Here is a 14,898-nt window from a genome sequence, read left to right as displayed (position 1 = left end):
TAATTTTCCACATATAATATTACCATGTTATGTAAAATTTAATAGAATTGATTTCAGATTGTAAAATAACTTAATTATTTGAAATTTTTGTAAAAAATAACATGAAATAGACATTTAAATCATACACAGTATAAATGTATTATATGTGAAAAACCATAAATAGATGTTATTACATGAAATAATTCGTGTTTTTTAGGGTTCTTAGATGAGTTGTATTTCGAAATACAATCGCCGCTATAAAGGATTTGTAACTTTTGATTTATTTGTTTTGATAATTTTTCTGATGTTTACAACATATTAGAATATAAAATTATTAATATAATAATAAAGTATTCTAAATTATCATTTAAAATATTTTTATAAAAATAAAATTTTAAAAAGAAAAATAAGTCACCAAAAAAATAAAGTTTTTAATTTCTAAAATATAGTATCTTTAATTTATTAATTAGTAGTACGAGTAAACTTTTTTGATTTTTATGCTTAAAAAAAAACTAAAACAAACACCCTCGAAATAAACAACAGAAGAGGCAATTTAATTTACCCCGCCAAAAAAGTCAAAAGTTAAAACCCACCCCCAAACATCTCTTCACCACCGTTCCTTCCAAGTCTCTGTCTCTCTCCCCCTCTCTCTCGCTCACATTTTTTTAACCATTTTTATTTGTTTATCTCTCTCTCTCCCTCTCTCCCCAGTCTTAACGTATCTCCTGTCTCTCTCTCTGCCATCGTCATATATGTATTATATAAAATACGTGTATAACGCAGATACACATTGCATCTGTGTCTAAAAGGGCTTTTAGCAGCTTCTCAGCTATGGCGATCTAAGTGATACAGTAAGTCATAATCAAGAGATCCGCTGTATATTTATTTGCTTACTCAACTTAACTTAATTACGCTGCATTCTAATTTCAATCTCCTCTTTACTATATCAATATTTAATATATACACATATATATTCAATTATCATGTGCTGAAAGCCTGAATCTCAATCACTGTATTTCGTACTCTAATCACTCTAATTTCAGCACTATATGTTTTCGCAATGTCGTTTATTAAGCCTAATTAGTGATGATTACTTGTGTCACTCAACATGTGTTGTTCAATAAATAACAAATTGTGTGTAATCTGTGTGTGTATGTATAAATTGTTTCCAAATTCGTGTTTGGATTGTCCTCTTCGTAGCTTAAGTAGTGTCGGTTACTTGTATTAAGTAACATTTTTGTTCATTTATTAGCTGAGAGTAAAGGCGGGACATCTGGCAAGTATGCACTGATATTTACTGATCTCAGCTTGATTGCTTGGTTTCTGTATTGTGCAGATTCAGAATCTCTTATATTTATAGCTGCACGGGAAGCATTGTCGTGCAGTCGAGATTTTGATTTTTGGAGTTGTATTGACCTTTTAAAATAAAGGTTTAGTAGAAATGATGTGTTTTGCAATTGGTTGCTGATTATCGTATTTTTGAAAGTGAGTAATGGAGGAAGTGAATATAAATAGATTAGATTTGCAGAGAAATTTTGGGAAACAGATGAAGTCTTCATTATCAGGAAGATCAAGTCCGAGGAATTCTCCTTCATTTCGGAGAATTAACTCTAGCCGAACACCGCGAAAGGAAGGTCGAAGTAGTAGTGTCTTTAGTGCCAGTTGGTTTCGTAGCAATCGGATTGTGTTGTGGCTGCTTTTAATTACTCTTTGGGCATATGCTGGGTTTTATGTCCAGTCAAGGTGGGCTCATGGGGACAATAAGGAAGGGATTTTTGGTAATGTAAGTACGCAAAGTGATGAAGATCCTGTATCTGAACAAAATCATCGTCGGGCCTTGATTGTAGATGAAGATAATTCGTCAACTAAGATACAGGTAGGTAAAAATCATTCTGATTCAGAGGATATGGATGGGATTTTAGAAAAGAAGGGGAAAGATGCCGCATCTCATCCACCTATACTTGTAAAGAAGAAGAGCAAGAAATCTAGACGTAGTTCACGCAGGGGGGCTCGTGGTAAGCAAGTAACACCTCTACATACAGTAAACAATTATACTGAGGTGCAAGAAGTGCAGGAGGAGGACATTCCTAGGAGCAATTCTTCTTATGGGCTTCTTGTGGGTCCTTTTGGCTCGCTAGAGGATGCCATTTTGGAATGGAGTCCTGAGAAGCGGTCAGGAACCTGTGACAGGAGGAGTGAATTTCAACGTCTTGTTTGGTCCAGAAAGTTTGTGTTGGTATTTCATGAGCTTTCAATGACTGGAGCTCCTCTTTCAATGATGGAATTAGCAACTGAGCTTCTGAGCTGTGGGGCAACAGTTTCTGCCGTAGTTCTTAGCCAAAAGGGTGGTTTGATGCCTGAGCTTGCTAGAAGAAAGATTAAAATAGTAGAAGATAAAGAAAAAGTTAGCTTTAAGAAGGCGATGAAGGCAGATCTTGTCATTGCAGGATCAGCAGTCTGTGCATCATGGATAGGTAGTATATTGCTTTAGTTTCTCCACAAACCTTTTTAACTAATAACTATCTCATTTCTAGAATCTGGTCCTAATTTTAAAATATTTGCCTATACTTAAAAATTTTCCAAATTTAGTGCCAAGATAAGCTTTAAAGCAAGTAATTTTAAAATAATAAAAGTAGGCAATTAGATGTTGTGATCCGTTGGTGGCAACAGATACACAGGTTTGAACAATCTCGTAAAAAGTTGTCCTGATTTGGATGGTAAAGGATTTCAAGTATACACCATACACAGCTGTGAACAAGCATACATTGTCAAAACAAAACATTTATATTTGTTGATAGTTTACGTCTGACATGGTATCTTGGTGTTGTTTTCATTTTATTGTTTATTTTACTTGTCTGGATATGTTCACTAGATTGATTGAATTATCTCAGATAAAGAAACTGTCTTTTATGCACTGGTAATGAGTTTATGGTTTTCATTTACTAATGATTATTTTAATTGTGCAATCAGAACAATACCTTGACCATTCTACTGCTACTGCTTCACGGCAAATTGTATGGTGGATAATGGAAAATAGGCGCGAGTACTTTGATCGTTCAAAGAGTGTTCTCAGTCGTGTGAGAATGCTGATTTTTCTATCCGATTTGCAGTCTAAGCAATGGCTTGCCTGGTGTGCGGAAGAAAATATCAAGTTGATGATGCAGCCTGCACTAGTCACACTTTCTGTCAACGACGAATTGGCTTTTGTTGCAGGCATTCCTTGTTCGCTAAATACCCCAGCTTTTAGCATAGAAAATATGCTGGAGAAAAGGCAGCTACTTCGAAAGTCAGTCAGAGAAGAGTTAGGGTTGACAGATGATGATATGCTTGTGATGTCATTAAGCAGTATAAATCCTGGAAAGGGCCATTTCTTGCTGCTGGAATCAGTACGGTACATGATTGAACAAAAATCATTTCTTGATGATGTTGCGATTGATAGTTTAGCTGAAAAGGATGGATATTATCAGTCCATGAATAACTCTGATGCTCAACGTCTGGGCAATATGAGGAAACTGTTTTCTGATAATGTAGATAAGAAGGCAAAAACTATTAAGGTCCTGATTGGGTCAGTTGGATCTAAGAGCAATAAAGTTAAATATGTAAAAGCAATACTAGGGCTTTTATCTCACCAACCAAATTTGTCAAAGTCAGTGCTCTGGACTCCAGCAACTACACGTGTTGCTTCTCTCTATGCAGCAGCAGATGTATATGTTATAAACTCTCAGGTGATTAATTTGAAAATTTTATAAATTGTAGAAAGCTTATTATTAGTGTAGCTTGTGCAGATGTTTATAGCTTATGGAATACTCTACTACCAAGTATACATATATTTGGTATTTACATCTTTATAGTTGACCAATATACTCCAGAATATTTTCCCTGCGGGGCTGCACTGCTTCAGATTGGCACGTACAGCATCTATCATTCATGTTTGTTACATAACACATCACAGTGTTGTGTAATGGATCATATTTCTTCCTCTTATTAAAAATGTTACGCGTCTCTTAGAGGTGTTTAATATTATTTTAACTCTTACATTTCTTTTAATATATTCCAATTCTAATTTTCTGTAACTTTCTCTGGCAGTTCTTTTCGTTTCTGTTAGGAAATGTACAACTTTAAAACCTTTAGAGAATGCAAATCTTGTGACCTGTATTTACCCTAGTGTTCTAAGCTTTTATACCTTCAGAAGCACCCCACACCTGTCCTTAGCAAGATCTCAAATTTATGGGCTTCAGTTGAAGTAAATTTTTCTCTATATTATGTTGGTGTATCATTTTAGAGTAGATTGCATAGGTACAATGTAAAGGGTTTTGCCACTTAAATATTTCAGTTTCTTTATGCTGGATTTCTGGTTAAGACATTTCGTATATGCTATGTATGTGTGCCAACTTATACCATCCATATCTGCAATTGCGAATGTTGACACGACCAGTGCTGCAAAACAAGTGGTATTAATTTATTTCATCTTGCGTACAGGGACTGGGAGAGACTTTTGGAAGAGTTACGATCGAGGCAATGGCATTTGGACTTCCGGTACATTCTCAACTTTTTATGCTTTCTGTTTATAGTAGTTGATATGTTACAAATGAAATCAGCTTCCACCAATCAAATTCCATGTGTTTATAAAGTATTCCCTTCGCTCTTGAATGTAAGACATCTGATCTATATATTTTTTACTCATTTCAGGTGCACTAAAAATATATTTATACCTTCATATTATTCTTGTATTTCTTTTCTATATGCAAATATAGTGACACTAGTTTTATTCCAGAAAGAAGAAAGAAATACAGATGAATATTAAGAAGTAAATATATTTTCAAAGCACTTTAAAATGGGTGCGATAAGTTAAACATCTCATGTTTGTGAGCAAAGATCTAAAGGGACATTTTGAACTTTTGGTTAGGTGTTTGGTCTTTCAGCATAACATACAACTTAACTATATTCTACTCCCTCCGTCCCCTTTTAGTCCCTTTAAAAAAAAGTGTTCCCAAATACTTGTCTCTCTCTCTCTCTCTCAAACAACTTTTTGAATGTTTTTCCAAAGAATACTCTTGGAATTCAATTTCTAATGTCTGACTAATATACATGCTCACACAACTCAATTTAATTCACTGCAATTATTAGGGGTAGACAAGGAAACAAAAAACTCAACCAACATTTTTTAAGATGCGTAATTTTTTCAAAAGGTAAGGGACATATAAAAGGGGACGGAGGGAGTATTAAAAGTAGTTTAATATTCCATTCATGATATTTGCAAAAAAAAAAATCATGATACTTTTGCAGATACAGTAAAGCAGTAATTAGGAACCTTGAGTTTTTATGGGTAACAAACAAGTGTTTGTATGGATGTGGTTTTAAGTAACTCCTGTACTTTCTGTCTTGTGCTAGTTTACAAATCATAGAATGAGTTTTGAGGACCTCACCTGTTTACATCTGGTCACAGTTTATCTGTCATGGTAAAAGATATTGTATTGCTTAAAATTAGTCATGACTGGATAGAAAATTTTTGCTGTCCAACACTAAAGCAATGCCCATGACTATTGAAAAGTTAAACACTTATTTATTTGTTTTGTTAAGTGACCAATTCTCCTAAAACCTCAAGGTGTTAGGAGGAGGGCTTACCAGGATCATATTCTAGCATGTTTATTATCAGATTCTAGAGACTTTTCATTAGGCCATAATTATGAGACAACTATATAACCCAGTGTTGTAAAAGCAACATTTTAAGGAGACACAATTTTTTGTATCAGAAAATGGTTCAGTGTTGCTGAAATATTTTAAAAAGCTCTCCACAGGATGAACAGTATGCAAGAAATTCCGTTTGATTTACACATGAAGCTCAGCAAACACTGTTTCACATACATTCTTTCTGCCTTGATTTTGTGATGCAGGTACTTGGTACAGATGCTGGAGGCACAAAGGAGATTGTTGAACACAATTTAACCGGTCTTCTTCATCCTTTAGGGCGTCCTGGGTCTCACATTCTTTCTGAAAATCTTCGATATCTGCTTCAAAATCCTTCTGCAAGGCAGGAGATGGGAATTAGAGGGAGAGAGAAAGTTGAAAAGATGTACTTGAAAAAGCACATGTACAAGCTGCTTGCACGAGTTCTATTCAAGTCCATGAGAATTAAGTAACATCAGCCACTCGGTTTACTTCATTCTTTTATTGGTGAGGAATTTGTGAGCTAGCTATAAGCAGCACTATCTTTTCACTGTCCACCAAGTCGTCTTTGCTGGTTCACCAGTTAGTCATCTACAGGATCGAATCTTTGGACATATCCCTAGTTCTGGACTTCTGGTTAATCCTTGTAGCTTAGATTGCCAGCAAAAAGAGATGAGCAGGTTATTCATTTCTGCTCAAGACTGTATAAACTTCGTTGTTGTGATTTTTCTTCTTATACTATTAAAGAGACATAGGTATTTTGACCAATGTTGAGCTATCACTCCTATCAGCTATCGTGTATTAGATTAGATATATCAAGTGAATCAATTTGTTTGTTTCTGTTACTCTGTTAAATTATATCGATATCCAATCCAAGCCTCACTTGTGATTTAAAAGCTCCCTATTTTCATTATTCCGCCTCAGAAGTGTTGCAGTTTGAAAAAAAGTCATGCACTTTCTTCTGTATTTATATTAGTAAATTACAAGGTAACATGTCTCATGAAAGGCATGTGTAAACAAGTTTAATGGCGAACAAATTTAAGCATTACTACAAAAGACAACACAGAAATGGGGAAGAAATATATTATTCCATTTCACTTGATCTCGTATGAATCAGATCTTTATAGAGTGCAAAAGATAAAACAAGGAAATAATAAACTTGCCACATATGCAAGGTCCTGCAAGGTGGTCCATACTCGAGACAAAACAACTTGAAAATGGAACAACGAAAAACAATAAATACTAGAAAATGGTAAATTATAAAGACAACACAAATGAGATATGCTCCTTTAATAGTATGATATCTAGCATTTACAGTCTAATGGATACCTCATAGCAAAAAGTTCGACAATTCAGTTTTTAGAGGAACACATAGAGCTCCTGTACTATAAACTTCAAAATGACAATGTCTTCCTTTGTCTGCTCAACTATTCATGTTTATGAGTTTATCTATTGATTATATGAAATCTGTTATATTATATATGTATAATTACCTATATGTATATCAGTTGTGTGTATTAGTATTTCATATGCTTGAATAGATGAGATACCAGAAACCTTTGAATATGAGATGCTTGAATTTTTTGATTTCTTATTTCGTTATTTGTAGAAATGGAAATAACGGGTTCTATAGTTGCTTCCTACTCGGAGACATTGAGTTTATTGAAGGCTGTTAAGCGAAAATGTGATGATGAGATTATGGTGAGTCAACTTTCCTAAATAATTATGATAAAATCAAATGCATATGGTTGTTTTAATGTGAAGCTATGTCCGAAATCTTCCCAGTTGGATAAATCTAAATGCTTACAAATTTCAAAAGGATAAAAAAGAGAAGACAAGATAAGAAAGAATATATAGAAGAAGTCTGGGATGTCATTGTAATTAGTAAAGAACCCTTCTTATTACTATCGAGATGACGGGACAAAAAGATCCGGAATAATCGAATTGCTGAAATATTATACACCTACACACATATAATATCAATCGTTTTTAAAATTTACATTTTAGTGTATGGCCATGGATTTCTATTATTTAAGTAAATAGATTTTAGTGCATTGGGCTGTAGTACATTGGGCTGCAGGTTGCAACTTAGAGCATCTCCAATGGGGGTGCCAAGAGAGGTGCCAAAATGCCATGTGGCATGACATGGCATGACAATCTTTTTGGCTACCCATTGGAGTGATAGGGGTGCCAAGCAAAGTTGTCAATTTTTGGCACCCTTTGGCACCTACCCAAAATGGGAAAAATTCATTTATTGTCATAAAAGCCTATAATATCCTATCTAATTTTAGATAAACAAAATTATAGTATTTTTGACAACTTTAATTGCCAACCATTGGAGTGAATATTGATAAGAGGGGTGCCTTCAGCTGGTTAAAAGAGAGGACATGTATCCTCTTGGTCACAGGTTCGACTCCCGAAGGGAGCAGAATTTGTCATTATGCCTCCTGGATCAGAGGAAAGAGAAAATAAAATATTGATATTTTTGATGAATAAGCATGTTTAGCAACTTTGGTTGGCACCTCACATTGGAGATGCTCTTATACTAAAAGTATGGGCTACAATTTTTCTACTTGGATTGCTTATAATTGACGTTATTTTTTTTTTTTCTTGTAATTTTTGAATCTATCCGGCATTCCGGCTGCAGTCATCACCTCAGTCATGGCTGCGCCTTGCCTGCTTCCTCCCATGAACATTGAATACATTCAGATTAGACGGACTACACAAATTAAGTAATATTATATGTAAATCTTTCGCATAAATTTGGAGATGTACTTGATCGTTTGAAACTTTGAATGTTATGAATATTATTTTATTTATTTTCAAATAAATCAAAACTCTAACAGCACAACTAGTCATTCACATGCAAAACTATTAAGAAACTAACTAAATAATAATGTGCATAGACTAAGGAAGTAAACAGAAAACCTAAACTTGTGGAAGAACAAAGAAAACGTGGAGAAGTCACAGGAAATTACGTCTGTTAGTATGCCCAACCACACTCCTGCTAACACACCTCGATAGTAAGAACAGAGATTTGCGATTTTCCAAAAAAGCAACATGATTATAGAGATCATGCTACCACCTTGTTGGTTCAGTTCTATTTAAACTGCGTGTAATCTAATATTGTATCAGCTGAAAATACAGTACCTAAGTTTTGGATTTTTAATTTCTACACTTGGTATTAGAGCTATGGCGCATCTAGTGGCAAACAATGCAAGTACATATGAAGGTCATGATTCCAGCAGGAACATGCAATCTCATCAGAATACTGGTGGTGGTTATCCACCATATAAAAATCCAGCTGCACATATATATGGTGCTGTTGGGGGTGGGCCTGGCGGTTTCCCGAATAGTTCATCTACTGGTGGTGAAGCTAGCTAGTATAATTTGTCGGTGGAGGATGCATGGGGGTGGTAATTATGGTGATCCAACCGGCAATTGAGGATACAGAAATCAAGGATGGAGACCTGAGCCCTCGCAAGGTTGCAACAGAGGATAAATCCATCACCGAACTATCCAATCGTGCTCACCACCTTGTTGGTTTAGTTCTATTTAGCTGCGTGTAATCTTTTATATTACATCAGCTGAAAATATAGGTACATACAATCAAGTAGAAATAGATGTATGTTTCATCCTCATATATTTTAAACATCCAATAATACCAAATTTAAAAATAATAATCTCCAGAATTTAGAAATTAAATAACCTCCACAAATCGTCATATCAAATTTGGAAACAGTTTACATTGGTTCAACAAGAACATCAAATGTCTGAAAATAAATGCAAGAATAGGAAAATAAATTGCAACAGTCCTCGAAGGGCAAAGTTTGAACCGTTGCATCTCCATGATCTCCGGAACCATCCTCAAAAGCCAAAGTTTGAACTATTTGCATTGCTTCCATTGTATCCTAGGCGTTCCAAAAAGTAATTTGGAACCAGTACGGAGTCATCTCCATCGTCTCCCATTTGTGCAGACACAAGATTCTGATGGTAATTTGGAGCCTGCATCATATGACACATGTCAAGTTGCAAGGAAAAGAATATCAGTGACAAGTAATTTTGCATTGGTGTTTGTTGTTTAGAAAAATGTTTATACCTCAAAACTCTGTGGAAAATTTCCATACCCTACAACTTGAGCTTGAGAGGTCTCCAAACCATTCCTATAGGGACGAGGGAAAATATAATGAGCAGATAGTATAACAATTATTTCGTTAAAAATATTTAATACTGTATTTATATTCTGACAAAATTAGTCAAATTTTGTATATCATCTTGAAAAACATTTGTATACACAAGACATCAAATATTTAAATATGTATGACAATACTGAATTTTCAACTCCAAGCAGTTTTGTGTTTTTGTAATTTGTAATAAGAGATGCATGAATATAAACTTCATCTTAATTACCCGTTTACAGGAGCAGTTGATCTTGACCTGGATGCTGAGGATCCTTCCCCTGAGAGTTGAGAGTGGCTATTAACGCTCTTCTGGTTACCTAAAATGATTATTACATTATTATTGAGGAAATAGGTTTTGGTTTTGAACAAATTATTGAGGAAATAATTAAAAATACTATATATGATATAGTATATGTTTTCCTAAACATCTGTATAATCGTAGCTCTTTTTATTGTTTTTTTCAATAATTTTAATATCAATAATATACTATAATCGGTTAGCAAAATTTACGAGAGAACATCATTTTCAACATAAAAAATTGACTTTATTATTGTGGTAAGATGTTAAATTGATGCAGACAATAATCATATTATATATATATATATATATATATATATATATATTTATATTTGTAATAAATAGTAATTAATATATAATTCGATGAAACTAATTTATATGCAATAATAAAATTTGGAAAGATTAAAGAAAAATAATTTAAGAATTTAATATGATAGCAGATAAACACGTTAAGAATCTTACCTTGAGACTTTGATTTTTTGGTGCGCTCTCGACATCTCTGCAATGATAAACAACTGTAACTAAGAACAATGACTACCATTCCAATATATAGATATAATACTGCCTTCTTTATCTTTAATTGTATTTCTGGAAAAAATTATTTTTATATAATGTCTATATCTTAACTTAGTATATTTTTATGATTATTCCAAAAGAATTATATATTATTTTTTGTAATACTTAACTTCACATCTAACTATATATTTTCTAAGTATAATAAGTAAATATAAGTACAATAATATATATATATTATATATATATATATAATATTAATCTAAGATAGTAAGATGTGTGATTTTTTAAATATTAAATCAAATTAAAACAGACATAATGCAGAACAAAGTAGTTAAACCTGGAGGTGACTCCTGATATGGTCGATTGTCAGCCCCTCCACATTCATCTTCTTTAGTACGTCTTTAGCCTTCACACCTATAAGATAATAATAAGAAAAATGAATTATGAAAATATATTTTGGATAGTATTTATCATCAATTAATTATTGTGTAGGAATATCATATGAAAATACATGATATTGAGTATAGTATAATAAAATAACATCTTCTCAAATTAGAAAAACACATTATGAAATAATATTGGAATTTGTGTCATAACGGGACACAATAGATGATAAAAGATAATTTTTTTAACTTTTGAAATGTGTAGAAAATTTTTTAAAGATAACATTTCCATCTAGTTCTTTTTGCTTGGATGACATATTGAATTTAAAAAAAGTTATAGATATAAAAAAATAAAAAGATTTTTTTTAAAAATGATGGAATTTTTTAGTATTTAATTGATAAATATAATAAAATGGTTGAATGTAGTAGGTGAAATAATATTAATATTAAATTTTCTATTTAATGGGAATGATATGAAGCAAATGGTATAATTTTTTAACAAAAATAATAGTAAAATGATATACATTTTCAAGTACCATTCAATCTTTTTAAGAAGTTGACATTTTTTTTAGATATTTATTTCATAAATTGCAGATAAATTCTTTAATATATACAAACATACGATATTGTAATACATGTATACTCACTCTGTACATAGATATTAGTTACATTTTATCTCTTGTACGAAAATAAAACATAAACATGCTATATTATTATTTTAATTATAGAACACAAATTGAGGATTTTGTAATTGGAAAACTTTGCAATGTTAGCAGATTTGTTAAATAAACAGATTATAAAATGTTTTATGTAAAGGCAAAGGTTGCATATGGTTTCATAGGCTTTAAATTTTAACAAATCTAACAATAGATAGATGCATAAGAGTCTAACAATTAAACATACAATGAACAAATCTAAAAATAGATAGATGCATAAGAGTCTAACAATTAAACATACAATGAGTGTGTTATAATTAAAATCAAATATTTTGACAAAGAGATTAAAGTTAAAATTCTGTGAATGAGATGGACAAAGAAAACTTACTAAAAAAATCACCCAGTTCAAATACCACCTCAAGAAATCGATCATGCAGCTCTTTTGTCCAGCGTAGACGAGGCTTTCCCTGTCCGTCTAAGAGACGATCGAATTGAAGGACTATGGCATCTTCTTGAACTCCCCTTGGGGCTTGCGGCCCTTGCATGGAGTGGCTTGCATTCATGGCAATGTTGTAGGCGAATTTTTAAAGAGGTGTGGTGAAAACTCAACTAGATCTTTTCTCTCTGCGGCGCTGTCTAAATGTTGAAGGGTTTTCTGTTTCTTATACTTGTATATATATATAGTGGGTGAGTGATGAAAGATTACATGTTATTGAATAAGTTTATAAAAAAGTATATTTTGAATAAAATAATATAAAAAAGATATTTAGTATTAATCACATAATCTTGTACATTAGAATTAGTATAAGAGCATCTCCTCATTTGAATTAATTCTTTAAGTGATATGAATATTGATCATCTTAATTTTGCTAAATTTGTAAGTTTGTATGATCCACCATAAAAATTATATATGATGTTGTGGAATTTTATGGTCTCTTATATATATAGGACAAATATATATAGGACTGAGTGAATGAGGAATTAATTTATATTAAAATATGTCTTTGAATATAATATTGTAATGAAAATATTTAACATTAGTCACCAAGTTTTATACACTAGAATTAGTATAAGAGCATGACCTTAGTTTAAATAATTGCTTAAAGTAATGTAAAATATCGATTATATTAAATTTGTTGAAATTGTAAATAATTATTTGCAAGTTCAACAAACTATTTTCAAGTCCAGGAAATTCAAAGTGATCAATATTTTAAATCACTTTATACAATTATTTTAATCAAGCAATACTCTATATTATATCTAATGCACAAAAGGCGATTACTACTAATTAATAATTTTTTATATTATTATATTCACAAAGCATACTTGTTTACAAACTTATCCTTTATTAAGAGATGATAAATTCATACATACATCATATATCATAATCATTAACTTAATCAATATTTTACATCACTTTAAGCAAATATTTTAACTAAGAAGATGCTATTAAACTAATTTTAATACACAACATTAAGTGATTAATTCTAAATATCTCTTTTATCTTATTATATTCAGTACAAATTTATTATTTAGTCACAATAATGCATTTGTCTTGTATAGACAAGATACACAATAGCACAGAGAAAAGAAAAATATATTCTCCAATGATGTCAATACCAGTCTAATCTCAAAATCATTTCCATCAACATGGAGATTAATATCAGTTGGACTTTGATCAAACAGTACTTTGAAGGATTCATTACAACATTTCCATGAATCTAAGACATTCCTTGCATGAGAGCTATGATTAGCTATGATGGGACAAAGTGATTTAGCTATTACCGAATGCCTTAATCCTTCAAGTCCATGGTCTGTTGGCTAATATTTTATAAGCTAAATATCTTGATTCATTTTAAATTCAGAGATAATAATTGTTGTATAAATATAGTTTAGAAAATATTTATCTTGAATTTATTATATTAAATTTTCATATTTTTTAATTATAGTATATATATACATCAATAAATCATTTTTTCATATAATTATAGGGAATTTAAAATTTATATCTTAAATATTATAACTTTTAAATATGAAACAATGATATAAATTATATGTGAATATAATTATTAAATTTTATGTCCAATATCATATATAATTAATAATTTATTTTTAATTAAATAAATATTTTTTTGTTAAAATTGTCATGATAAATTAATAATCTCGATTACATAATTTTTAATTGAATTTAAAACTAGAATAATCCTAGTGTTGTTTAATGTCAGCCAATACGAGAGAGTACTATTTTTTTTGAAAAAAATACATAATTAATTTTTTTTTAAAATGTTTATTTGTTTTTTATATTTCTTATAACCATTTACCTAAACTTATTTTTCAGAAATAAAAGATTATTTTTGGCGAAAAGTACACGCAACTCATCTTTTTTCTGAAATAAGCTCTTGTTTTTTAAAATAACGAATATAAAATATCTTCTTAACATTTATATCTAATTTTTTTTTAAATAAATACATTTTTTTTGAAACGAATCCTTAAAATTTTATATAAAAACTCCCCAAAATTGGGCCAAATGTTAAAAAATATAAGTACTTAATTTCTAATGCTTTTTCTATAACATCTGTATTTATCTTGAAAAATGCGGAGACTATCTTTATTTTGAGGGGTATATTCAGCTAGGATTTTAATCAATTGTTTTTAATGATTTTGATGGTTTATATTTGATTTTGATTTTGTGCTTGTGCAAATTTTTGATAAATGGATTTTTTAAGATTTAAGCACAATTTTTGTGATTTTGAGGGGATTTCAGAAAAAGTTAAAATACACCGAACAAGTCTCAAAGAATCAAAGTCCGAAAAAACCGATTAACATTTGAATATCATGATTTTAATGAATTTTAAACAATCTCAATTAAATACCATCAAATTTTAAGAGATATTCACTGTGGTACACTTGTGAAATTGACTTTTCCTCTGATACCATCATATTTTTGACTGCTATCGATGATAACTTACGTGGGTGTATTTGATAGAGATTTTAATGGATTGTTTTTAGTCTATGGATTTTAATAGATGGTATGTGATTTTGATTTTGTGCGGATTCTTGATAAAATATCGCAGAGTTGATAGGATTTAGGATTTAAGCACAATACTTCAAAATCCCATTGATTTTGGTGGGATTTCAAAAAACTTAAAATACACTGAAGAATGCCACAAAATCCATCATTTTATAAAATGCAAAAAAATCTATCAGCATTTGAATACC

The 14,898-nt window shown here is 31.2% G+C and overlaps 2 protein-coding genes across 2 annotated transcripts; one reads left to right on the top strand and one right to left on the bottom strand.

Moving 5' to 3' along the window:
- The first annotated feature begins 563 nt into the window (after positions 1-563).
- LOC108228146 (uncharacterized) lies at positions 564-6,486 on the top strand. The gene is made up of 5 exons (XM_017403640.2): positions 564-830; positions 1,316-2,453; positions 2,950-3,704; positions 4,459-4,515; positions 5,874-6,486. The coding sequence occupies exons 2-5, from the start codon at positions 1,472-1,474 to the stop codon at positions 6,117-6,119; spliced, it is 2,040 nt and encodes a 679-aa protein (XP_017259129.1). The 5' UTR covers positions 564-830; positions 1,316-1,471; the 3' UTR covers positions 6,120-6,486.
- A 3,027-nt stretch (positions 6,487-9,513) lies between these two features.
- Positions 9,514-12,242, bottom strand: LOC108226193 (myb family transcription factor PHL11-like). Its single transcript, XM_017401136.1, has 6 exons — positions 12,080-12,242; positions 10,978-11,054; positions 10,587-10,623; positions 10,057-10,144; positions 9,746-9,809; positions 9,514-9,651 (listed from the first exon to the last, which is right to left on the bottom strand). The coding sequence occupies exons 1-6, from the start codon at positions 12,240-12,242 to the stop codon at positions 9,514-9,516; spliced, it is 567 nt and encodes a 188-aa protein (XP_017256625.1).
- Between the last annotated feature and the right edge of the window lie 2,656 nt (positions 12,243-14,898).

Source organism: Daucus carota, chromosome 6 (genome assembly GCF_001625215.2).
Source record: "Daucus carota subsp. sativus chromosome 6, DH1 v3.0, whole genome shotgun sequence".
NCBI classification, from domain to species: Eukaryota; Viridiplantae; Streptophyta; class Magnoliopsida; order Apiales; family Apiaceae; genus Daucus; species Daucus carota.
The sequence above is the reverse complement of the archived record's forward strand: the minus strand, read 5'-3'. Positions and strand labels throughout refer to the sequence as shown.

Bases quoted from the DNA above. Each gene is read 5' to 3' on its own strand.
- LOC108228146 (XM_017403640.2), top strand. From the start codon at position 1,472: ATGGAGGAAGTGAATATAAATAGATTAGATTTGCAGAGAAATTTTGGG. The intron at 2,454-2,949 runs GTAGTATATTGC...TTGTGCAATCAG, and splicing joins AGTCTGTGCATCATGGATAG to AACAATACCTTGACCATTCT. The intron at 3,705-4,458 runs GTGATTAATTTG...TCTTGCGTACAG, and splicing joins TATATGTTATAAACTCTCAG to GGACTGGGAGAGACTTTTGG.
- LOC108226193 (XM_017401136.1), bottom strand. From the start codon at position 12,242: ATGAATGCAAGCCACTCCATGCAAGGGCCGCAAGCCCCAAGGGGAGTT. The intron at 11,055-12,079 runs GTGATTTTTTTA...ATTATCTTATAG, and splicing joins TGAGGTGGTATTTGAACTGG to GTGTGAAGGCTAAAGACGTA. The intron at 10,624-10,977 runs GTTTAACTACTT...TTATCATTGCAG, and splicing joins ATATCAGGAGTCACCTCCAG to AGATGTCGAGAGCGCACCAA.